Source organism: Leptidea sinapis, chromosome 25, assembly GCF_905404315.1.
Source record: "Leptidea sinapis chromosome 25, ilLepSina1.1, whole genome shotgun sequence".
Lineage (NCBI taxonomy): Eukaryota > Metazoa > Arthropoda > Insecta > Lepidoptera > Pieridae > Leptidea > Leptidea sinapis.
The window spans coordinates 10,340,559-10,367,817 of NC_066289.1; the positions used below are offsets into that span (position 1 = coordinate 10,340,559).

General features: G+C 35.0%; 2 protein-coding genes across 3 annotated transcripts; one reads left to right on the forward strand and one right to left on the reverse strand.

Annotated features, from left to right (window-relative positions):
- The first annotated feature begins 275 nt into the window (after nucleotides 1-275).
- On the forward strand, nucleotides 276-22,141 carry LOC126972151 (GPI ethanolamine phosphate transferase 3). 2 transcript variants are annotated; one of them, XM_050818737.1, is made up of 10 exons: nucleotides 276-985; nucleotides 1,054-1,183; nucleotides 2,644-2,865; nucleotides 4,060-4,080; nucleotides 5,749-5,999; nucleotides 13,440-13,591; nucleotides 15,069-16,093; nucleotides 17,848-18,039; nucleotides 18,579-18,718; nucleotides 19,404-22,141. In XM_050818737.1, exons 1-10 carry the CDS (start codon nucleotides 455-457, stop codon nucleotides 19,575-19,577), a joined length of 2,838 nt encoding a protein of 945 aa, XP_050674694.1. In that variant the 5' UTR covers nucleotides 276-454; the 3' UTR covers nucleotides 19,578-22,141. The 2 variants fall into 2 exon arrangements, with proteins under 2 accessions (XP_050674694.1, XP_050674696.1); XM_050818739.1 differs by lacking the exon at nucleotides 4,060-4,080.
- Nucleotides 22,112-26,112, reverse strand: LOC126972184 (ATPase ASNA1 homolog). The gene is made up of 5 exons (XM_050818811.1): nucleotides 25,786-26,112; nucleotides 25,591-25,696; nucleotides 25,236-25,421; nucleotides 24,293-24,430; nucleotides 22,112-23,601 (listed from the first exon to the last, which is right to left on the reverse strand). The coding sequence occupies exons 1-5, from the start codon at nucleotides 25,902-25,904 to the stop codon at nucleotides 23,149-23,151; spliced, it is 1,002 nt and encodes a 333-aa protein (XP_050674768.1). The 5' UTR covers nucleotides 25,905-26,112; the 3' UTR covers nucleotides 22,112-23,148.
- Between the last annotated feature and the right edge of the window lie 1,147 nt (nucleotides 26,113-27,259).

Sequence of the window (27,259 nt, forward strand, 5' to 3'; positions counted from 1 at the left end):
GTCAAAATATTGTCTCGGAGGCAACTCTGCCGCGACGCGCAGTGCAGCGACGCTCTGGTGTGACATGTTCCATACAAAATCATTGAAATAATATTATGACGCTTAGTGCCGCGCAGTGCAGCGCCGCGCTAATGCGTTCCGGCCTTTATAAAAGACGGTTGAAAGATTTATGATCAGGCAATAAAAATAAATAAAAAAAAAACATTATCACCGAGTAGGTACCGACTACTGACCAAGATATTATCACTTATCAGTGTTCTGTCACCTGTGTTGTTTCACGATTGAAGAATTTTTCTTATTTATTTGAGTTTTCATGAATTTTTTATTTCAATTGTTTTTCAGTACATTGAAATGATTGCGATTTGAGAAAAATATTATGTTTTAAAAATGGACCTACAGTAGTTCATTTAAATATTTCTTCTTTCCTACGCTATTTTCGGAAGAATTAAGAATTATGAGAGAAAAATGGAACTTCATTTTGTACCTGATATGGTTTTCCTATCTCATACTTTCGGCTGTACTTTTATTTGGGCATGGCTTTTTGTTATCCCGAAAAACTTTAAATGATATATCGCAATGTGTATCTATTGAAAACGCGTGTGAAAAACTTGATTCGGCGGCAAAATATGAATCGTGTCAGAATGAAAAGCTTAATAATATTGTTTTAAGTTCTGGTTCTGCAATAACATGTTCTCCGATTCGAAATAGAGTTGTGTTTATATTAGTGGATGCATTGCGTTACGACTTTACAGAATTCAATGGCAACTTAGAAAACCCATTGTATTATCAAAACCGCCTGCCTATCATTCACGAAACTGTAACAAAAAGGCCTAATAAATCTAGGGTATTTCGTTTCATGGCTGATCCGCCAACAACGACTCTTCAACGCATTAAAGCACTTGTCACGGGTTCCCTACCTACTTTCGTTGATGCAAGTTCGAATTTTGCTGCAATGGAATTACATGAAGATAACATCATTGACCAAGTAAGTAACATTTAATTACCTGGTGAAGTATAATTTACTATTATGATTTATTTGATATTTTGTTTTAGATCTACAGAAATAATTTAAAAGCAGTACTGCTCGGTGATGACACTTGGGAAAGATTGCTGCCGGGAAGATGGTTAAGGTCACATACCATGTACTCATTCCACACCTGGGACTTAGATACAGTTGATACAGGTATATTGAAAAATTGTTTGAAATATGTTCTGGTATTATTTCCTCCAACCATTAAAAGTTATTTCTTTGATGTCTATGTGTGCTTTGACTTCAAAACCCTGTATGCTATTTAACAGTGGTGCTTAATGTTTTCTATATGAAAAGAAGTGACAAGGTGAGCAAGATGTTCATCTTATAGTAAGTGATACACCCTGTCCTTTACAATGCATTGCCACTAGATGTTTGATATATAGATAGTTTCACAATATTCTTGATAATGTAATGTGTGTTCACAGGCACATAAGTGAATTTGCCAGAAACTGTCATAACCATAATGTTAACACCAGGAACAGACATAAACTTATGATGCCTACTACTCGGCTAAGTTGAGTTAGTAAGTCTTTTGTGGGGCGATGTATATGCTTTTACAACAAGATCCCAGAAAATGTTCAAAACAAAAGTATTATGTTATTGAAAAGAATTTTTAAAAAACGTTTGTGTGGTAAAGGTTACTATAACATAAATGACTTTCTTAATGATACCACAGATTGGGAATGGAGTGACTGCCCTCAGGCTATTAAATAATAAGTTTAATTGTACAAGATTACTTTGTAAACATATTTATTTGATGAAAAAAAAAGCCCGCTGAGTTTGTTGCGCCCATTCTTCTCAGGTCTGAGGCATTCATTTTGGAATGGGTAGTAGTTTTTGACTTTCAATAAGTGATGTCACATCCTATTTTGAATAAAAATATTTGAATTTGAATTTCACTGATTACTTTGAGACATATTATGATGTTAAGTTTAACTAGCCTAATAATTCTACTAGCTATCTCAACCTTTAAAAAAAGCTGCTACTGTGGTATTAACCTATTTTTGGATTCATTATTTTTGTGTCCATTGCTACCAGCTGTGCTAGAGGACATCTAACTACAGTAGGGTTTCTACTGATATGAAATAGAGTGAATGTATTTATGTTAATAAAGCTCATTTGGTGGCTTATTTGTTATTTTTTTGTGTAGAAATCTAGGACTTCATCTCATTCAGAATCTAGGAAAGTTATATTATACAAATGATTTGAGTTTTCTTTAATGTTAGACATGTTATCCGTGCCAGATTTTGGCGAGACGACACATCCTGAGGATGCCTCGTGTAGAGGCGAAACACGTGTCTAATTGTTTAAAGACAAATATTGGTGGAATTAACGCTAAAGAAAACTCAAATCATTTGTATAATTATGGATTTCTGCAAAGTAACGGCTTCTTCAATAAAAGTTATATTATAGTTGTTAATGGGTACAAGGCCACAAGATTTAAAAAAGTCCTATAGTGATTCTAGTGGCTTTGCTCCTCAGATCTTCAATTGGGTAGCACAATCTGATTATCAATGAAAAAAATTAAAAATTTATTGTCGCGTAAACATAATTGAATTTGAAATGAAATTTCTTAAGTCTCAACAATCTTACAAAATGCTTGTTTACAGAAATTGATTCAAAAATATATGATGAACTAGCTAAGGATGATTGGGATCTTCTAATAGCTCACTACTTGGGTGTTGACCATGCCGGACATCGGTATGGTCCTAATCATCCAGAAATGGCACGTAAGCTGGATGAAACAAACGAGAGGCTGAAGAAAATTATTGAAGCACTGCCTACAGATGCCATTTTGTATGTTATTGGAGACCATGGGATGACAGAAACAGGTAATCAACTTTTACTAACCTTTTATTATATTATTAATAAAAGGCTATAGCTAGAACCATGAACCATGTTCAGTATCCCACAGTGTATTAGTAACACACAGGCATTAAAACTGTCCGGCAAGGAATAACCCTAACTAGCCTGAAATACCAGGACAAACTAACAACCAAGTCTTTGAGCGGAAAGGGTGGCATACAGTTCACCAGGCTTAAGAGACATGATATCACAAATCTCAGTAAAAGATATCAATAATAAATGGAGAGTTTGATGCAAAGTAATTTTACATCAATTTCGGGCTCTCGACAACGACTCTTTCAGCAGATACACGCAGCCAAACCAGTGGCAGAAATAACAGATTGCCACGACACAAAAAATCAAAAAAAAAAAAAGATGTAGGCCTAGGTTCAGACTTAACTTTCCTAATAGGTACTCTGTTATTGTGTTTCTTTTTAAATTCTATAAATAAAAATGAATTGATGTAATGTATGTACACATATAATTTCCAAATTGTTTGTAAAAAATTAAAAAAGCCACTAGTAAAGCTGTTTCAGATCACCTAATAATATGTATACATAAATGAATATAGTATAATATATTTGGGGCAGGTTCAATGAAAGTAATCACATAAATTCTGTACTCATTTGTGATTCTTTATTAAAACATAATGATAATTTTATACACGTTTTTTACGTAGATATAATGTACATTATTGTCATAAAAAAACCCAGCCTTTGTGCTACTGATGCCGAAGCATGTTAATGTTGCACTCAAGAAGCACGGATGCAGTACCTTTATGAGGTAGAAGAAAGCTTAGCGTAGATTATATAGCAGATAATAATATTAGGAAATTAACTGGAGATATCCCTCTTTCAAATCTAAACAATTTGTTATTTTTGTAAAGTGATAATCTTCACTTCTAAATATATAAATTATTTAAATTAATTATTATTTTCAAATTTGATTTGTGTAATTTATGAGTATTTGCTTAAAACTCTCTTACATTATTCGATTCTTTTGTTTTATTCTACTTAATAAAGAAACATTTGACCCTGTTCAGCCCGGATGTCAATAACTGTAGCATAATTTCAATGACTCTTCATTTTTTTTAAATGAGTACAATCATATTATTACTGTTTAATTTTTATCCGATACTTTTTATAATGTTTTAATGATTGGCATTTTTTATACTGTTTTAGACTCACATGAAGGAAATGTAGGTGGGTAAATGTAATATTGTACAAATACCTTTAATTTTGTTTTCAATTAACAAGTAGTGCTATGTGTTTTTGCCGTTTTTTTTTGTGTGAATCTAAAGCATTTTGTTACGGCTGCACTAATATTTGCTTTCATAGTACTTAGCATTTCCTATTTTTATTGTTTATTTTTATAATTATTGTTATCTTAGTATTCTATTCTAGATATATTATGTATATCAATACCTACTTTTAATACTTATACGGCGTATAGCGTCACCAGGTGTTAAGTGATCACCGCCACCCACATTCTCTTGCAACACCAGAGGAATCACAGGAGCGTTGCCGGCCTTTAAGGAAGGTGTACGCGCTTTTTTTGAAGGTACCCATGTCGTATCGTCCCGGGAACACCGCACAAGAAAGTTCATTCCACAGCTTACGTAGTAGTAGTAGTACGTGGAAGAAAGCTTCTTGAAAACCGCACTGTGTTGAACCGCCACACATCTAGATGGTGGGGATGATATCCTAACTTGTGGCGTGTCGTGCTTAGGTGGAATTTGGCGGCAGGAATCAGGTGAAACAGCTCTTCGGAACACTCCTCATGATATGCGATAGAAGACACACAATGAGGCGATGTCTCTACGCAACGCCAAGTGATCCAGCCGTTCACAGAGCACCCGACAATTCGAGCTGCTCTGCGTTGTACGCGGTCAAATGGATCGAGCTGATACTGGGGTGCGCCAAACCAGAGATGATGAAATGCTGCTCAATATCTTTTCGCAGTTTTTCCGAGTATAAACCATGAGTTTTTTTAAAAAAAAAAAGCGCATTAAATGTTCCTCACGGCCGACTAGTGTTTCCTCTGGTGTGAGAGAGTATTCACGGGTATAACTTAGCTGAACGAGACTTAGCATAAAAATTCATTAATGAATGTCATTAGGTGTAATATGCTGTCGCGTCGCTTTGCTAAGTGTACTGACCCAGTGAAGGTGACGCTGTTTAGAGCTTACTGTCTAAGCTTCTATACATGCCAACTTTGGGCGAAGTACACCAGGCGTGCCATCAACAACATCTGAAGCCCACGAAGTTTCGGTTGACGGATCGTACATTTTCCAATTACGAAAGTGTTTCGGATCCGAAGATCGAAACGAAGTTCGTGATTAAACAATGTCTTTCATTTACCTTATTCCCAAATTCACTTATGTCTATGGTTCCGAAACGATATCCGTGCGCACGATTCGGATCCGAAGTACTTTCGTAATAGGATTTAATTTGGAGTTCTTTCGTTTCGGACCGAAACTTCGATTGTCGATCTTCGATTCGACCTCCAGGGTGCAATACAATGATGTGTATCGTATCCTGATGAAGTTGCCTCGGTACTGTAGCGCGTCGGCCATGTTCGCCGAGGCCAGAGTACCGGATTTCTTTGCGATCATGAGATCGCGTATCGCAACATTCTGGAGCCGATTGCGAGATCCTGAGCACACTGGCCGGGTGTCTGGATTGCTCAATTAACAAGCATTGGCGTTCAGTGCACCAGGAGGCTAATAGGAAATAAATAGACCTGAATACAGAATTGTATTTTAATTTATTTAATTTTAAATTTAATTGTATTATATAATTTTACTTTATACATATATTATTGTAATTTTAACTGGGTGCATACCTTTTAATAAATATATATTATATTAGGTGATCACGGCGGGGAAACAAAAGCGGAACGTACAGCCGCCATATTCGCGTACTACGGCGGTGAGATGGGAGGTGCAGGTGATGATATATTGGTCGGTCGAGAGATCCAGCAGACGGACTTGGCTCCCACGATAACTTCTGCACTGGGAACGTCGCCGCCGGCACCTTCGCTAGGCACTGTGCTGATACCAATCTTACCCAAAATGGATATGCAGCACACGTTGCTTCACTTAAGTAATAATTTGAAACAGGTAAGACTTAAAAGTACCTTTTTTTCTTCACCTCTACATTTATCTGCCATTTGTACAGACACGATCAGTAAAATAAGTACATACTTTATTGAGTCTTTTGAAGAAGTCTATGGCCTAATAAAGCATTGTTTACCGTATTACAGTGCTCCTGGGCGGGGCTCCGTATAAAAAAATTTACTTGGGGGTATGTTGATTGGGGGGTATATTAAAATTGCTTGTGGGGTTTCCTTATGAAGGGTAAAGATTTCTCATAAAAGAAATGTTTGCATAAAATTAAAAGAAATATTTATTCAACATAATTATCAATCTGTCATTGTTTCAATTTTTTTTGCAAACAATTCAAATTAAAGATACACTCTCCTTACCTTTTTTCGGAATAAAGCAAAAGTTTTTATTAATTTTAGCTTACGCACGTCGTATTACGTAGCGTATATAATGTAGCCAATAAAGCAAAGTTGTTTTGGTATCACAAAAATCTAAATCTAGGTTAGATATGTTATCTAAAATTTTCTATACCCCACCGTGTAGATCAGGGGTGCTCAAGCTTGAACTGCTCGCGATCTACCTCAAAATTGTTAGACTACGATTGATCGACTCTGATAGGCATCAAGTATGTGTGATGAAGGATTGTCGTCTATGTAGAGTGTCACGATGACATAGATATTAGTTTTGCTGCTCTAAAATATCAATGAAAAAACTCACAATTATTCAAAATTGCGAGATTATTGGTTCTTATAAAACAAACGCGTTCTAGTGTCTAGAGTTCTAAACTTAACTAAAGAGTTACTTTGGATGTTGAATCTGCATGACACATTTCATAAGATGGTACGGAAATTACCGGTTTTAGTAACCTAAAACAAAATCTATGAATAGTTCTATATCGGATTTTTTTCTCGAGATCGACTCAAAAAGCACTCGCGATCGACCGTTTGAGCACCCCTGGTGTAGATCGAATCTAGGCTTACAGTCCCCGGTCAAGCGCATTCTTGACGAGTAAAATTTAATAAATGGTCGCATTGAGTTGGATGTGTTTCATGACTCTTTATATAGTTTTAAACGAAAGATTTGGAAGCACCTAAGAATTTAGTTTTTATTATTGTTAAAATTTATTGTAAATGTTAATGTCACTTAGTATAAGTATTTTTTAAGTGTTTAGGCAAAGCTATGTTCACCGTAATTGTTGCACATATCAGGCACGTTACCCTGTATGCATAAAACTAGTTTGTAAGGATAATATGTGTAATGTGGTTGTACTTAATAAATAAATAAAAATAGATATGGTAGGTTCATAGAAATATGAGGTAATACGTAGTACATACTTATTGTATTAGTAATATTTTCATGTTCAAATCATTAGACTAAATATTGTTATGTCAACTTTAGAAAAAATCTTGTTAGTATAATTTGTCAAGATGCTATTAGGTATATTTTTAATAGTTTTATTTTCCCGCGCTGGCCCCCAAACCAGAGATAAGTATGTATACAACACTTAATACATAAAACGCTCGCGGCGTCGTTCATTGCGATGTGAGCCGCAGCTCAGGCGAACACTACCCACCCTCGTGTTTTTTACCCTCATTATACAACTGTTGCATAAAATACTATAACCTACTGTTCATAAAACTTAATACATAATCAAATAAAACAAGATAAAGGTATGCTGCTGGCAATAAAAGTAGGTTAGTTTTGATAGCGATAAAAATAATGGAGGAATGTTGAGTTTAAGATTTGAGATTGTTTTATTTAGATATGGAGTTACATAATTGTAACTGTATATTATATTCTTTTGATAAATTTTGTCAGTAACAAATTAATTTACTGTACCTAAGTGCAAACAGAAACTGGGAAGTTCAAATATAAAGACAACAAACGGTCATCATGCGATGGTACGATCAAACCAGGGAGCCTACTCCTAAAATCGATATTCGATATATCGTGGCATTAGTCGTGTCGAATCCTACTCTCAGTTACATCGTATTCAATGTCGAAGCGATGATTGAACGATCCAAACATTATTCGGTATTCTCGCCTACTCTTAGTTGAAAATGTCAGAGACGAATATTCGAATTTGACAAAAAATCAAACGTCAATTTTGCGATAATCTTAAAGACACCTCCAAGGCTGTCGTTGCTATTATCGTTTCAAGTCGTATAGATATATTTGCCATACAATATACATACTTAATAAATATTATTAAAATAATTATATGTGATTTCCTATTCAACAGGATTTTTTTACTACCAAGTAATTTAAATCATTTTGTTGATCGTTTATGCGTAGAAAGTAATCCATATGGCCGCCTAAGAAATAGGAAGTCGACGAGAAGGGTTGAGTTACTTTTTCTTACATTTAATTATCCGCAAGTTTTGTATTATGTATTTATTCAATTTTAAGTGGTCATATTATATTCATTACATAATTTTTGAATATTTACATTTTGTGTAAATGATATCAAATTGGTGGTGCAGAGTCTGGCATGGTCCTTAGCGCCTAAACTGTGTTTTGACTTTTGACACTTATCAGCGACATACAGCACAGATAATATTTAGTTTTTCAAGGTTTGCGCATAATTCATTCACTCTAACTTCGTAAAAAAATCAAAATATTAGTCTATGGTTACGTTAAACCATAAAGAATTCGAACATTTGTCAGAGTAGGATAGTTTCGATGTATTCGGAGTATTGTCGTATCGTTCCGAATGTATCGTTGGCGATTTTGCGAGTAGACCTCCAGACCAAACTCAGCTTTACAACTTGCGGTTCATTTACCGGTGGCTGTTTCTTTAATTCATATTATGTAAGTATGTTTCGACGCTTTATAATGTCTGCAACTCTCTTGTGATTCCCCTGGTTAGGTTATGACATGAAACTCTATGTATGCTCGTTTGTCCTCCTCATTAAATTATTACATAAATTTAACAGTGAACATCCTTCGCACAGGATCCGGCTAGATTATGGGTACCACAACGGCGGTGTAAGCAATTTGTGTTTCGGTCTGAAGGGCGCCGTAGTTATGTTACTGGGCACATGAGACTTCTTATGTCTTAAGGTGACGAGCGCAGTTGTAGTGCCGCTCAGAATTTTTAAGTCTTTCAAGAATCCTGAGCGGCACTGTATTGTTAAGGACAGGGCGTCTCAATCAGCATCAGCTGGACGTCCTGCTCGTCTCGTCTTGTCGTAAAAAAATAACTCACCGGCATATATTTAAATTGATTGTAATAACATCCAATCACTTAATAACCTGACGTTAGTAGGTTTCCTTGGAACGAGGCCCGAACCTTATCATTCTTATGTCTACATGAGGGTAGCAGGCAGTCGTAAAAACGGATTGGTGATCTTTGAAGTGTATCTGCCTGGATCTGACTTCATTATGATGGGGGTCTGTTGTATTATAAAGTAACACTTCTTCTTCGTCGTTACACTCTTGACAGAGCGGTCGTGGTCATCACGAAGTGGAATCTTTTGGGGCAGATGTGATGCGCCCCACGAGACTTCGCCACATTCACTCTCGCGGCGGGTAACTAATACGTATATAGTAACACGCGATGGTCTAAACAATGGTAGCGGACCATATTCGATGGTATTATTATTACCGTCCGTAATGTACCGAGTACGACGCCGAACAAATTGGTGCGAGGCGCCTACCGGACCGTTCGATGGTTCAGCCGTACCAAATTTACAATGTATTATTGAAATTATCGCGCGAGTACTATTTGGGTATTTGAATAATAAATATAAACGAAAAAAAATATATCACAAATTAATTAATTCCAAGTTTACTTTGTTTTATTGAAGTTTTTGCGCTCCTTGTAAAGTGGCGCCTAGAGCGATTAGAATCTTTCGACTTAGGGCCGTAGCTGAATTCAAATTCAAATATTTTTATTCAAAATTGAATAATAATAATAATAATATATTTATTTGCAAAAAACATAGTATACAATGGTGTTTAAATTTAAATAAATAATAAGAGCTTACATGTTTTGCCAGCACTATTCCTAGCATGCAAATATTTAAACACAATGAATATAATCAGAATTTCATTTCCATAAATTCCTTAATACTATAAAAATTATAATCATTTAGCCAACTATATAGCTTATTCTTGAATAATCTAGAATTTAAATTTTTTATGCTACTCGGTAACTTATTATAAATACGAACACAATTACATACACAACTTTTATTATATTTGGTAATTTTTGGAACATCATGAAGAACGAGTCTTTGTGGATCAAAAGGTGAAGTGAAGGTGTGTGAAGGTCAAAAGCTACCACCAATTCAAAAGAGACTGCCTCAGACCTGAGAAGAATGGGCGCAAGAATCTCAGCGGGCTTTTTTTTAATATAAAATATGGATTACAATGTGATATCGTACAATAAACATTTATAATTAAAGAGCCTGAGGGTGTTCGCTTTATTCCCAGTCCGTGGTGTCATTAAGAAAATCGTATATGCCAGGGGTGCGCAAGCTTGAACTGCTGGCGATCTACCTCAAAATTGTTAGACTACGATCGATCGGCTCTGAAAGGCTTCAAGTATGTGTGATGAAGGATTGTCGTCTAGGTAGAGTGTCACGATGACATAGATATTAGTTTTGCGCAAAATATGCATTTTTTTAGTCAAGGTAAGTGTAGGTTTGCTCTTAAATGTCAATGAAAAAATTGCGAGTTTATTGGTTCTTACAAAACAAACGCGTTCTAAAGTTCTAAGCTTAACTAAAGAGCGACTTTGGATGTTGAATCTGCATGACACTGCATGTCCTGAGCATACTTTTCATAAGATGGTACGTAATTACCGATTTTAGTTTATCATACCGGATTTTTTTCTCGAGATCGACTCAGAAAGCACTCGCGATCGACCAGTCGATCCCGATCGACCGTTTGAGCACCCCTGGTTTATGCTATAATAATAGTATAATGGTATACGTCTCGTGTCTACCTAGTAATTATTGACGCTTGCTTCAACTTGGGAAGATTGCATAATTTACCAATTCTGTGCGTATTACTATCAATAACACACACACGACAGAGCGGTTTTGAAGCAGCTTTTTTCCACGTAAACCCAAACTGGAATGAGCTTCCTTTTCTGGACGATACGACATGGTCACCGTACGTACTAAAAGGACCTCCTGTGATCAGGGGCGTGCATATCATATAGGCAATTAGGCAGTGCCTACCTCGTTTTCATCCTAAATAAATATAGCACTAGTAAAGAAAGTTCATTTACTACCTACGGTAGTCAGTCTACAGATTCCATATAGAAGCAGCAGCGTTTTATACATCTTATGTCGTACCATCGGACTAAAGTGCATCTACGACTAGTTAAATGCACGTCCCTGCCTGTGATTCCTCTGGTGTACAAAATAAAATGTTTAAATCTAAAAAATGCATGCAAAAACGCACAAGAGCGACTCGATCTCAAGTCAATTTCCTAATATGCAAATATTGGGGTTGAGCAGGTTATCAACTGTAAAGTAGATCCTGTAGATGAAGCCACAACCTGAGAGTTGAACAAAGCAAACAGAATTTTATAACGAGGCGGTACTCGAACGGTTAGCTCAGTGGGTAAGAGCACCGGCACGGAACGTCGGAGGTCGTGGGTTCGAAACCCGCATCGTTCATAAAATTTTGTTTTTCAAATTTTATTTGTGTAAAAAATGCATGTTCACGTAAATGACAAATCAATACTCGTTTTATTTGCTTTTGATTTGCAAGAGTGCAAGGGCGGCGATAGTTACTTAGCGTCATGCGACTCGATCGTTTGTACCTGCTCGTCTTAATTCCGACCGAGCAACAAACAACTTTTCACAAATATTAGGGAGTCACATTGTGATTCTCTTCAATACTTACTCGTAAATAAAAAAAGTCGTTCGGTAGCGATAATGAGGTAATGGACAGGTTTTCTTATATACTTACCATCAAGTATACTACAGGTGGTAGGTAAATTTTGACGGAAATCGACCCGAATGATATTTCAAAAATAAATACAGCCTGTACATAGAACAGTATTATTGAACCAATGGACTCGGTTGCTGATAAGGATCAAAATTTTGTCCGCTGTTTTCTGAACAAGTCCTGTTTGGATTGTTCGAAGTGATACGTATTTTTTCGTTTCCCTCATTGCTTAGTTTTTGTTATTATTAGTTTATTGTGCATTTTTGTTGTTATTGTGAGAGATTGGTTTGAATTATGGAATCACAGCCTGGCAGCTCTAGACAACCTTGAAATTTTGTGCTGTTGATATATATCATTTATCCTTAAATGATATAAAAACAGTAATGGCGAAGCTCTAAGCATTTAAATAAATAATCTTTCTTTCATATTATGTTTCGTTTTTTATATGTATCAAAAGGTGTAAGTATTTTTGTTGCTACCTTTTTCTAACATTAAACATTTTGTATTGTATTATCTTAAAGCATATAATAACATTTGTAAATCTTTATATATAATTATAATTCTTGTGTGCGTGTGTATGTCACTGAACTCCTCCTAGACGGCTGGACCGATTTTATTGAAACTTTCTGTGTGCCTTCAGGTGGATTCGAGAATGGTTTAGATTGACAATTGAACTACCTCCTGAACGGCTGGACCGATTTTGATAAGATTTTTGTGTGTTCCAGTGAATTTGAGATTGATGTGTGTCTTCGGGTGGATTCAAGAATGGTTTACATTCACAATTGAACTACCTCCAAAACGGCTAGACCGATTTTGATGATATTTTTGTGTGTTCCAGTGTATTTGAGATTGGTTTAGATTCTCAATTCCGTCCATATAGTGTATTTTAGTGGACTCCTCCTAACGGCTGGACCGATTTTTCATATTTAAGACGTGTGTCCGAAATTTCCGACAGGACAACGTCTGTTGGGTCCACTAGTCCTATATAGATAACTAATTCATTACGGCAAATGATTGTCTCTAAAATCTTTGTTTTCATTATTTTTTGTATTATGCTGCGGCTTTGTAAATTTTATAACTATAAAAATATGATCTATTGCTAACTTTTTGTACATAAAACAATTTATATCCTTTCGTGTAATAATATCCTTCACAAGTTAATCGATTGTATCGGCAAATTATCTAAACTTGATATTTTAATTTTTCGGTTTATGTAAATCGGTCTAATATAAGTATTTTAGTTGCTAGCTTTTTCGAGCACTACACAATTTATAATTTCTGTTACAAAATGTGGAATTCTAGATCTATTTGTTTTCATATATTTATTGTCATATTTGTTTAAGACTGTATGTTTCCCAAATAAAAGAAAAAAATATATATCAATTGTTCAGAACAACTCCTTAAACTTTGTTTACATTCTTTATCTCGTCTTATTGGCCTTAGTATAGATGATTTACCTTAAGAGGGAAGGTAATAACGAACCGGCCCCGTGAGTTTATATCTTAATATATGGCTAACATACTTGCAGCTTTGAATATTTGGTTTCAGATAACTCAATACTTAGTCCGTTACGGTGAAGAGTCTCAGCAAGTATCATTGGATAGATTAGCTGAGTTGATCAATGTGACCAGGGACCATATTGAAAAAATTGCCACAGTGAAAACTGATGAACAACTACAGAAATATATATCTGATGTCAGGTAAATGTCGAGATGGGCCTTGAGGCCCAGTCTAAATTAGTTGGCTGATATTTATTTCTATTTGTAAATTAGATTACAAATACCAATTTAAGCAAAATTTAATTGAAACAGTTTATTTTTATGTGATGTCCCTCACTTTTGGGATTAAATATACAAATTTAATTTGTACCTAAATTAATGGGATTTCGACACGGGAACCACGTCCTGAGGGTTGAACAAGACATACCAAGATTTACGGTAGATGCGGTTGACTCAGTTGGTGACAGCGCTCGGACGCAACCCGGAGAGGCGCGGGTTCGAGTCCCACATCGCGCATTAATTTTGGTAGGTACAAATTAGATTTGTAAAATCTAATTGAATATTTATATCTCAGTACACTTGGGTTAGCGAGTTTGATTAGCTGTTGACCAGAATAATTTATTTTCTCGTGTATTAAAAAAAGTTACAACTTCACAATTGAATATAATACTAACTTAAAGGTCAAGAGGTAACATTAGCATCAACTTTTCCATATTATGATCATTCCCGACTGTTTTCTTTTACAAATCCGATAGCAATAAGCGGAAAAAATTAAACTGTTCGGACAAAAAATATTTCATTTCATTGATTTTCAAAATTTTATTAGTCGAGATTCAAAATTCCTCAGGGCTTAAGCTCCCTAATTTTTAATTTTTCACTCACGAATTTGAACCGTAGCTGTAGCTGTTGTACTTATCGCTCAAATTTTTGTATATCCCGCGTTAACGCGACAAACAAATAAAGCTGAAAATTTCTCAGCTAAAAACTAATATTACCTTTGATGTGCCCGAAGAACCGAAAAATTACCAATCGCCACGATCACAATACAAGAAGTCACGATACGAGCCAGGCAGTCGCCTGATGATAAGTGATACCCTACCCATTACAGTGCAATGCCACTTAGGATTCTTGAGAACTGTCACTTTGAAACATAAGATGTTAAGTGTCATTAGCACGACACACCGCTTGCATACTATTGCTTGATGGCAGATAAAGATGCAACTACGGTACTAGCTGGCACCCAATGCAAAGGAGTTTCCCACTGATAGCACTTTAACGGACGTTCCCAATATACAGTCTATCTCTTACTTGAGATAAAAATTACAACCATCGTTGAGTTTTCTGTGCCAATAAACTTATCGATGGTAACTCACCTTATCCGTACACGCTGTCTGTCAATGGGACGACTTACCAGCGATAGAAGTTTGTATGGAAATTACAATTCACGCGTCCCAATAGAAGGCGATAAGAATGACTTATCGGGTATATTGGGACAGCTTCATATTATTGACAGCTAATTATTGACAGTAGAAGGTAGTAATTTATCTATAGATAGTATATTGGGAACGGCCGTAAGCGAATAAACCCTCCACACGATTGTGCTCGCTTATAATCGTCTATGATCGCCAATAGAGAAGAGAGGCATGAAACTATTAAGCACATAATGTCATTGTTTCAGGTCCCATACGGATAATATTCGCACAGTCTTTCGGGAAGTGTGGGTAGAATTCGATTCTTTAGCCATGATGAGGTCTCTTCTATTATTACTACTGGCTATATTCTTTAATTGGATAATTTCCGAAGGAATCCCTTTAGAACGTATTCCTTTTGTGTTTTCCAGCTCTTTTGTTCCAACTGGATTAGTTTCTGTAGCGATTTGCATTTCCGTTTGCTATAGTGCCTTTTATTTTGCATTGTTAGATAATTTAGAAAGTGCTATTATATTGAGCACTGGGTTAATATCAGGGACTTTAACTTGTGCCTTAGTTATTCTCCATTGGGACGGCATTACCCAGAAATGGTACGAAGGCCGTACTCATTTTTATGAACGTTTTGCTAGAACAGCTCTATTTGCATCAGCTGCTGTTTTGGTATCGAATAGCTATATAATAGAAGAAGGTACAGTTTTGTCTTACCTCTCTCTAAGTGTTCTGGGCTTGATTGCTTGGAATGTTGGAACTGTGAAAGCGTTAGGTCTTTGGGCGAGCTGTGGTCTTGCCCTAGCCTTAACGAGGTCTTATAGAGGTTGTAGGGAAGAACAAGGGGACTGTTGGACTTCAGGCCAGAATGGACTTACTGGAGAAGCTTCTAGAGGAGCCCTTGTACTAGCTTTGGGCTCCGTGGCTGCAACTGTTTCAATTGCCAGAAGAAATGTGAACTGGCGAGGCTATGGTGTAGTTCTTGCTGGGATTTTCACGTGCGCTCATTTCGCTGTTGGTTGGGGTTCCTTGGGATCTCTTAATCGCTCCAGGCTGCTCGCTAGAGTTGCTTGGTTGTTTATTGTGACGTCATTCGGGCTACTATTAAAGAAGGATAGGAGTGGCCCAATTACGCCTCTGATCATCTGCTCCCTTCTCTTCTATTTAAGTAATTGTTTAGTGTTAGGGGTATCATTCGCGCCAACGGCTGCACTGGCGTTATTATCAGGATTCCTGTCTCTAAATGTGGTATCAATGCTGAAAAATGATGCGACGTCGAAACTCTGTAAGTATTATTTTATTAATCTTAAGTACATAATGTAGTTTAATATTGTTGCAGTTATTCTATGATAGTCCTTCCATCATTACAGCTTATTTAAATTAGAGTTTGATTGAACATATCAGAAAGCAAAGTATTGCAAACTGTGGCGGTGATGTAAATTGTTAAATTGTTTGGATCTTAATTTTTTTTACCATATACAGCAAATAACTTTCCATTCTATTCATGAATGAATTTCTTAAATCGGTCAAGAACATAGTTTTTGAATTTATTCATTACAAATATTACCTCCTTATAATGTTAGTTATATGTTCATATAATATACAGGAGTTTATGAATTTATTCATTACAAATATTACCTCCTTATAATGTTAGTTATATGTTCATATAATATACAGGAGTTTATGAATTTATTCATTACAAATATTACCTCCTTAGAATGTTAGTTATATGTTCATATAATATACAGGAGTTTATGAATTTATTCATTACAAATATTACCTCCTTATAATGTTAGTTATATGTTCATATAATATACAGGAGTTTATGAATTTATTCATTACAAATATTACCTCCTTAGAATGTTAGTTATATGTTCATATAATATACAGGAGTTTATGAATTTATTCATTACAAATATTACCTCCTTATAATGTTAGTTATATGTTCATATAATATACAGGAGTTTATGAATTTATTCATTACAAATATTACCTCCTTAGAATGTTAGTTATATGTTCATATAATATACAGGAGTTTATGAATTTATTCATTACAAATATTACCTCCTTATAATGTTAGTTATATGTTCATATAATATACAGGAGTTTATGAATTTATTCATTACAAATATTACCTCCTTATAATGTTAGTTACCTATATGTTCATATAATATACAGGATGTAATCGTTTAGTGTGACCAGGCGATTATTCCGCAACTATTATATACAAAAAAAAACTATAAACTGACATCGAAAGTACATAACCTAATCAGTAAAATGACATTAATAACTTTTTAAAAATCAAATTAGAACTATACAAAATTTTGATATTAAACGCGCTTCCACACATTAGTATTAGATTAGTAGAAAGGTCATCGTATCGCACAGCAAGGACGTCACTTCGAATACAAAATTTGTACGGTAAGTGCAAGAAATAACTATTATTCAATTAAAAGGTAGTTAGTGCTTTGTTAGGTTAATAAACGGTTTTTTTTTAAATCAGTACTAAGCTAAAATAACCTTTTAAAATAAGGAAACTAAAACCTTTCTATATATCCCATACTAAATGTATAGGAGTGTTAAATATCAAAATTTTGGATACTCTCGTGTTTTAAAAAGTTATTTATGTCATTTTACTGAGTAGGTATCGTACTTTCGATATTAGTTGAAAGTTTTTTGATATCTTTAATCGTTACAGAATAATCTCCTGGTCACACTAGATGATTACATCCTGTATAAGTTATTATGTTGTTAGATCAAGCTAACTACTATTTCTATTTCTGCCGTGAAGCAATAATGTGTTAGCATTACTGTGTTTCGGTCTGAAGGGCGCCGTAGCCAGTAAAATTACTGGGCAAAAGGAGACTGAACATTTTATTTCTCAAGATGACTTATTATTATTGTAGTGCCGCTCATAATTTTTGGGTTTTTCAAGAATCCCGAGCGGCACTACATTGTAATGGGCAGGTCGTACCAATTGTCAGCTGAACGTCCTGCTCGTCTCGTCCCTTACTGTCATAAAAATAAAACTATTTTCAGCGTGCTCGGCCCGGTGCAGTTCTGGTCTGGCTTGTCTATGGTCTTTGCTGGCTTCGTACCACTACTACGGAAGTGGCCACCACCCCACTCTGAGCCATATCCGGTGGGCGGCGGTCTTCCATGCAGGAGATCCCAACTACTTCACATTTGGACACATTATCTCCTTCACGTTGATGGCACTTAATCTATTTGGTATGTATGGTTTTCAATCAATTGACGACCCCTTAGCATATTCAGATATTTTTATTCCGAATAGGATTTAAAATCACTTATTGAACTTGAAAAACTAGCACCCATTCGAAAAACTACTACGCCTCAGACATGTGAAGAATAGAGAAACTCAGCGGGCTTCTTTTTTTTTCATTAAAATATCGTATAATAAACTGATTTATTACAATAAAATCAAAGTAACTGTGTAAGTAGAACATCTACGCAATGAATAGGCGAACAACAGGTGTCGAAAGTCGAAAAGCAGTGGGGATTAGTTGGTTACTTCTTTACAATTTGTTATTTTTTAAAGTGATAAACCCCACTTCCTTCCATTGCGTTTATTAATAACAATTAATAGACGAAGTGTAAAGTTATTCCTAGTTTAAAATTACATCTTACGTCAAAAGGTAGATAAATGGAATAACTTTACTTCTTGTTATAGCACAGATGTAGAGTGTAGAGACTTACGGATGAAATGTATCATGTGCCCTTATTATAATTATTATATGTGTATTTGTCAGGTATGCCAATGATGTTCGGCGCCTCAGTTCCATTGCTGGCGCTGTACGGACGCAACGACTCCGCTACACTCGGACCGCGCATGCAAATGGCCGCTGTATTCTCCGTTTGCCTCAAGTTTGCACTGTGCTATGCTATCAGGGTATGTAATTTAATAAACATATTGTGTACAATTTACACGTGGTAGAAGTGAAACCTTCAAAGATTTCGGCTTCAAGATGGTCAGCACTTGTATGATAATTTTAAGATGTGCATTAACTTCTAAACTGCATATGAAGTTCTTGTACATGTTGCTAGGATGATACATGATTTCAACCGCTGTGAAAGACATTACTATCACCGCTACCATATTTTATGTTGTCCTGGTGTCTATGTAGTAATAGGTGGCGCGCATGTAGCTTCTGTATAATGCTCATTTTCTTCGACGTTAAATCTTATGAATTTCTTATGTCGCTTTTTCGTTTCAAACAAAAGAAAATAGTATTTTTTAAATCAATTTAAAAAGTGGCTATTGTTGGATTAATCTCTCCTAAAGGTTGCTATGAAACATATTTTCTTCTTTCTATATCTTCGAAGTAGCTGATTAAATATCTATGGTCCTATACCATCAGAGTAAAGGAGACCTACGATGACAAGATCTATTCACGCCACTGGGTACATGGGGAGTAACCCGCACCACGACGCCGCAACAAACATTATTATTTTATATAGGAGCATTATTTTTTCTTTTACATATATTACGGAGCGGCAAAATGGAAAGTCGGGGATGATTACTAAACTGTAGTAAATTTACAACTTTCATTTAACAATGCACGTTTCTTTGGCAGGTATTTGCATGCGCCCTCTCAGCTACAATACATTGCCGTCACCTAATGATTTGGGGCGTTTTTACGCCGAAACTTATCTTCGAAGCCGGTTCTTGTGTGGCTGCTCTAGCTGGAACGTTACTTGGGGCGCTTATAACCGTTTGGCATTTACCGAAACAAACTAAATCCAGTTGACGAAAGTGAAGGAAGTTTTTTTTATAGTTGTAACGTCTTAGAAAAGTTACCATTTGTATATACCTGCTTTGAAGAGATCTATCTTTGGTTATGTTGAATTCGAGATGTTTCAATTATTATCTTGAGGGCTAGGAAGCGAGCGTAAGCATAATGGTATCGATATCGATGTATCGTTACGTTAATGAGGGTAGTTTGAAAAGCCTAACAACTCGAGGGTAAGTAATCATTGTGGCTGTAGGTACGTGTAAGAAAGTTCATTGAAAATGGCACTCAGAATGATTCATGTAATTGTACCGATTAATGTTTTTTTATTTAAATTGGCCAGTGTCAAATATTCGAGGTCATGTATAACATATTTTATAGACAAATAAAATTTTATGAACGATGCGGGACTCGAACCCACGACCTCTCGAGTTCGGTGCGTGAGAGTTGAACAAAGCATACGAGATTTTATGACGATACATCACTCGAACGGTTAGCTCAGTTGTCAGAGCACTCGCATGGAACGCGAGAGGTCGATGGCATCGTTCATAGAATTTTGTTTTTAAATTTTATTTGTGTATTAATCCTAGAAGTGAGGGTTATCACTTTAAAAACATAACAAATTGTTTATTTTATAGATCCACAATGCTGATTCTCTGCAGAACATTACTTACTTTTAGTTATCGTCAAATTTTGTAAAGCCACAAACATTTATACAAGAGCAGTATTACCGATAGCTATCGTAATTTACGGCGTTATGGGAGACCTAGTGTTGCGCTGTGCAACTATCGATAGATTTATAGTTTGGGCAATAACAATATTGTGTTGTGTAGTATTATATTGACTAAAGAGTATGCTAGTCTATATTATAGCAGATAATATTGACTAAAGAGTATGCTAGTCTATATTATAGCAGTGTAGATAGATTAACCTTATTCTTTGTTAAGTAACTTAATATCAAGAATTTATATAAATGTAGTTATTATTTATATGTACAAAGTAATAAATTTGATTGTATTGGTCTATGGTCTGTTGTCGTGCTCGGAATGTTTAGTTGAATTTTATTGTGATATTTTTATAACAATACTAAGATGTAAAGTAATAATGTAAAGATTTAATTAGATACAGTGGAATAAGTAAAGAAATAAAATAAGTAAATAAACTTTTATGACGCATATAAAAGCCAACGCAAAAAAAACTAAAGAATATTTTATAATTCTAGATAAACTGTGACGCACTATGTAAAACAAAGTGAATATATCATGAGTGTAAGACGTAGCCGTCGTGCACACTACAGTATTAAACCTGGCCTGTTGTCTTGCGTTGTTTAACAGCAAGAGGCTCTATCCTGACGTGTAAATTATCGATGGTAATATAGTCTAGCCATATTTTATGTTACAATTAATGAAAATGCATTTATTTTTGAAGTTATACCTACTTGACACGTTAGGGAAAAATTATCAAGAGTGAATTTTACGATGCGCGCTCACAATACCGTCATGCAAATTTGGCACCCTGACGTCAATTGGTCAATTAGATGACGACCATTTGTAATATACTTTTTTTTTCAAATAATGTATTTTTCCCGATAGAAGACCCTTTTCATAAATTGCAAATTTGCATTGCAAATCCAAATACATACTAATAAGACACAATTGTAGTCGTTTGAGAAAAATAAGTTGTAGCGATGTTTTTATCGTTAGAAAGAGATAGTAATAGAACTTGATGCAACAAAAAGAGGCAGATAGTGACGCCTATGACGCAGCCATTTTGTTATTAACAATAGTTTATTATTTATTTGTATCTATTCGTATTTTGAACCCCACCTTTTGAATAAATCCGGCTTGTTTTGCTGTATTTGCGAACTGACTGGGCTAAACAAGTCGGGTAAATTCAAATAACAATATTTAGGTACAACTTTTGCCGTTGTAACTATATTTATGGTCAGACTTGTTATTAGTATTGCATTAGTTGGCTTAATACTTAGCTTTGAATTTAACAAATTTCTTGTGTTTTTTATTAGAATATTTCTCATATTATGATATTTCATTTATGACCAAAATTTTCTTATTATTAAAATAATTAACATATGACGTTAATGATTACAGTTAAGTTATAAGATATAGTTACAATGTGTTAATTAGGTTTAATGTTAATATTTTTTTTTGGCTTTGGTTTGAAGGGCGTTGTTAGCTACTACTGGTCAGCTTGCGCCAATGGGGTGCCTGGTATTTTTGGGTTTTCAAGAATCTTACATTGCATCATAGTGGACGTTTCACCTACAGTAGGTACTATAAGGTGTACGTTTAGACATTTCTTATCTTAAATAGAATTTAACAGCTGTTCCCAAAAGAAACTGACCTTGTAAAGAAATGAATTTTAATTTATACCTAAATATTTAAATGGATCAAAAAGACATGTATTATTATTATTAATAATTTCGTTACATGTTTATTACACTTTATAATTTTAAGAGAATGTTGCAGTATTATATTATACTACCACACTGCCATCTTCTAACTCCCAAAGTTGTTATTTATTGAATGAAAAACTTTTTATTGAAATAAATTTTAATAAAAACACATGCTTTTATTTTACTTCTGATTTTTATAAACATATATATATATAATATATAGACATGAGACGTAGCATAGTGAACAATTATATATGACAAATAGCAATTAAAGAAAACCGGTGAGAGGCTCGAATTTGAAGGTTCCGGGGTAGATCTTACCAAAGTGACGTCATTTACTGTCGCCAAGTAGTGTTGTACGGTTTATAAGTCGCCATTTGTGCAAAATTACTAGGCTATTGGGCGTTAACGTCGTATGCGTTATCGTTCGAGATTTTTCGGCTTTAAAACTTTGAGCAGCACTTGAATGTAGTGGGCATGGCGTATCACATACCATCTGGTGAAATCCTTGTCGTTTCTATCAGGAAGAAATACCCTATAGTCCTTATTCAAGTATTAAATATTAATATAGTCCACATAATACCTATAACAAATTGACTATACAACAGAATAGAAGGGAGATGTTTCGTTCTCTGTGGAAAGACCTAATTCAAGCACAGGCACAAGGCTTGGAGAAAACATTAAATACCGTGTTTTAGCACTAATTACGCGTCCAGTTTTATATGAACATCTATGCTATAATTTCAAAAGTTAAAAATTGAAATGAGAAAATATATATGTTATACCAAACTTACTTGCATGTTAAGCATCAAATATAATTTTTTCATAGAATTCTCTTTCTACCTCTCGACTTTTTTAGGCGTAATTTTGCCCCGGCAGTCAATTAAAAACCACATGTAGCATCTCAACGCTGCAGCTGCCAAGTGCTAGACAAAATCATTACCAGTCCCATGTCTAATTAGCGATTAACATACAATACAAACCAACATACAAATACAATACATATTGACATACAAAGCATATTTACATGATAATAACATTGACTAATTGTCGGCTTAAAAGGATTCGGCTGAATATAATTTATTTAATACAGGCGCCAACTAGAAACACCTGATACAGAGGACCACATCCATAAATAACCATCAACACACCAATATGTTAATAATTTGCAACACTCTATGAATCTGTGGATCCATACGGCTTTATAAGATATTCAGAGAAGGATTGTACAGCCGTTGCTCCACGGACTTCCTTATCTAGCAGCGGCAACTTTGTGACATGGAAATCTTCATATAAATCTGCAATTTGTTCTAGATACTTTTCCTGCACTTTATGCCTGGCTGCACATAGCTCGCAAGGAGCAGATTTTTTCATCAATAATTGATTAACAATTATATTGTGAGTGTCTATTCCACATCTAGTAAGCTCTTGCACTAGCCGTTCTGTTTCATAAAGAGACAGGAATTCAGCAATACAGACACATACAAATGTTGTTTGGTTTGGATCTGTGAACTGTGTATTAACTTGTCGTATTATTGACAACATTTCATCCATTTTGTTGCTGAACATGTCAGAGTTGAAGTCAGCCAACCCAACCAGTGATGCTATTTGATTGATAAATGGTGCCACCTAAAGAAAAAAATATCAGTATTAATATAAAATATGAAGTCACATTTATATCTTCACTTTACAGCTATACATTTGAGAGTGAATGTGGCTTAGGAATGAATATATCAAATTTTTAAGTTTCTCATATATGGCAATGACAATTTTATCATTACCCGCGTATCAGATCATGATCATGGTTGCTCACAAGTTTTTAAAAATATAAGGTAAATGGTACATGAAAAAGGAACCTTAGATCATTCATATGTCTATATAGACTATAACGGCTGTGAAAATGTCAAATAAATATACCCTTTATCTATCATGTGTAAGTAGAAGTTGAAATTAAAACAATAAACTCAAGACTAGTCTCTTGGAACTGTAAAATAACCAAACTTTTAAGTTAACATAAATACTGTATACCAGTAAATACGTATATTTCGATACTCTCAATCGAATCAAAATTTGTAGGGTATTTTCTGTTGAACTATGAAATTTGGCAATTAATACCATCTTACAGTACAAGTATAGGAAAGATCTGAAAGCTAAAGGTACATTTTGTTATTAAATCATAAAATACTTTGTACAGACTGGATAGCACTATGTTGTAATGCAAGAGCTTCACTTACCATCAGATGAACATATTGATTATCATGTCACTTTTGTCATTCGAAAATGAACAGCATAAATAAATATTAGAATAAATTTTACTTACCCTTGACTTGAAGCCCATCAGCTTGCCCAATCCTTTCTCAACAACTTGGGGGAATGACAGTAATCTCAGTGTATGCCCAGTGGGTGCAGTATCAAACACCACAGCACTAAAGTTCATTCCTTTCACTAATTTCATGACCTGTAAATATTCATATTATTATATTATATGCTATTTGTAATTTATGACTATAAATACATATACATAATTATTAATTTTAATAACCATGTTTATTAGAATGTCGTCAATAAGATTTTAAGCTGGCTTTTCCATGTGTAAATTAGTGAATGGTGCTGCTTGTAGTGGTAGTCAACCTGTTATATTTTAATTTTACCCCAGGAGGTTACTGGCTCTGCTAGAGTCGGAGAATCCATCCTCTTGGAACATCTGATGTTGACCATTGCCTGGTCTGGAATGTAGTCCCTATCCAACAGCCCCGTCCCAGAACACCAGCGACCCGCCACGTCTGCCACTACAAGTCAGCAGATTGGGATAGGACCTTCCAAAATAGGCACTGCCCCGAAGAGTAAGATTTTTCAGATACACCAAAACCGAGAGTGCTATACACACTATTCCCTCACCAAGTTCTGACCTTTAGTAATAGCTTTCAGATACATTCACTCAAATCATCCTAATGATAAGCAATCTATTAATACACATAAAATAATATGCATTTACAGAAAACTATGTGCTTACCATAGTTAAGGCATACCACACAATCAGTTTCCCAGAACGGAAAGGTTAAGATATTGAGTAGCAATAATATCCATACAAAGAATAAAAGGTAATCTTATATCAGGTATTACTTGATAAGAGAAAATTACTATGACAAATTACTATATTAGCAATGAAAAAAGGCCAAAATTATAATATATAATATAATTATATATTAATACAAAAAATTATAAACTTTAGAAATTTCAAATAAGAAATATATTAATGTTACCTCAGCATAGCTCATAGCTTCATCAATACCAGGGAATGCACCAACAATTTCCTGCATGACACCTTTACCTAATTTCATAGTTTCTGTTTCCCCTTCAAAGTACTCTTCAGGCAATTCTGTTAAGCCAACATTAGGATCTATCTCCATCGCAAATAGATTTTCAAAACCTTTGACTTTAGTTGGGACCTGAAACATGGGTCGAAACAATATTGTAATTTATACATTAAAGTATATCTATGACAATTAGTAACGTAATAAGACCGGAACACTCCTCTAATTACTCTGGTTTTTGTATGATGTGGCAGAATTTACAGAAACACTATCACAATATTATGATTTCTCATTTAAAACATACCTTGGAAAACTTTTGATCAAAAGCATCAGAAATATTGTGTGCGGGGTCCGTAGATATTATCAAAACAGTTTCCCGGACCTTCGCTAACTGGATCGCAAGACTACAACTGTAAACATTAAGTGAACCGTCAGAATAAACTGATGTGATTAAAAGTCATAAAAAAACTTTTATGTAAACATTAAATAACTAATTTACCTGCAAGTAGTTTTACCTACACCACCTTTTCCTCCAACAAATATCCATCTTAGTGACTTTTGTTCTATTACATTTCGAAGGGAAGGTTCTAGTGGTTCAAATTCGGCATTATCAGCCATTTTTATAACCTGTTTTTTTCACTGTTACCGTATTTTAATTCTTATAAGACAAAATTAAAGGACCTACATAAAATACAATTTAACTTTCAAGTCGAAATAAAGAAATTTCGAGGTATTTGTGATAATATTATGTTTGCACTGTTAACTTGCGATTTTTACCTAATGTTTGCGAAAACTGAATTGTGAACAGGGAACACAGAACACTACAGACTACAAAGTAGTGAAAGTACACGTACAGATTAAATAAGAAACCTCAGAACATTCAGTTATTTTATTTTTCTCTGACAGTCAGTCATTATGTGTTTTCTTTATGTTGGTGTTCCTGTGAGTCATTCTTTGAAATTCGTATCGTTTTCTGATTTATTTATTTATTTACCACACACAGCAACTATCATTACAGGTATTACCTAATACGACAGTTTCAAACAACAAGAAGAACATAAAATAGCAAAAATTAATAAACCAAACATTACATTAGCAAAAATACATCACACCAGAACATACAAAAAACTTGAACATACAACTATTTATCATTACATACTACCTAAAACAATACCCTTGAGATTTCACTCCACGTACACCCAAAAATGTCCACTTTGTGGTGGAGGTAGCGAAGGTCTAGTTAAAGGCGACTTTGCCGACACATTTGTTCTCGCCATCGGAATTGTGTAAATTATACAATATAGGTTTACTGGCTCAGGTAAAACTCGGGTAAAAAACACAACACTTAGTAGGATTGAAGTCCAATTTGTTCTCCCTGCTCCTGCTGATTTGCAAGAGCGACATCTCAAGTCAATTTCCTAATATGCAAATATTGGGGTTGAGCAGGTTATCAACTGTAAAGAAGATCCTGTAGATGAAGCCACAACCTGAGAGTTGAACAAAGCAAACAGAATTTTATAACGAGGCGGTACTCGAACGGTTAGCTCAGTTAGTTAGAGCACCGGCACGGAACGCCGGAGGTCGTGGGTTCGCATGCCGCATCGTTCATAAAATTTTGTTTTTCAAATTTTAAAATTATGCGTAATCTCGCTTAGATTTGGGTTTGATATTTTCAACCTTAATTGAATAATCCGAACCACTTATGTTTTCAATGTAACTTCTTACTCCTCCGGTGCAGGTTGGGGGTGTAGACGGCAAATATGCAAATATTTCTTCCGCTCCATACCTTTAATCGCTAATGAATCAGTGTTGTTGCCTAACCGGTCTTGGGTCCGCCTCTGTAGTGATGCGGACTTCCTACCTTCCTTACTGCTTTCATCTAGATTTTGCACTTCTACTACACTCTCAGCAGCGTTCTGTGAGGTTGCAGATGACGCAACTGTCGTGGCCTCATTTTGTTTCGTACACAACAT

Excerpts from the sequence above, each read along its gene's own strand:
- LOC126972151 (XM_050818737.1), top strand. The coding sequence starts at position 455 with ATGAGAGAAAAATGGAACTTCATTTTGTACCTGATATGGTTTTCCTAT. Across the intron at positions 6,000-13,439 it reads TAAGTAATAATTTGAAACAG|ATAACTCAATACTTAGTCCG; the intron begins GTAAGACTTAAA and ends ATTTGGTTTCAG. Across the intron at positions 18,719-19,403 it reads CACTGTGCTATGCTATCAGG|GTATTTGCATGCGCCCTCTC; the intron begins GTATGTAATTTA and ends TTTCTTTGGCAG.
- LOC126972184 (XM_050818811.1), bottom strand. The coding sequence starts at position 25,904 with ATGGCTGATAATGCCGAATTTGAACCACTAGAACCTTCCCTTCGAAAT. Across the intron at positions 24,431-25,235 it reads AAGCTATGAGCTATGCTGAG|GTCATGAAATTAGTGAAAGG; the intron begins GTAACATTAATA and ends GAATATTTACAG. Across the intron at positions 23,602-24,292 it reads TGATGGGCTTCAAGTCAAGG|GTGGCACCATTTATCAATCA; the intron begins GTAAGTAAAATT and ends TTTTTTCTTTAG.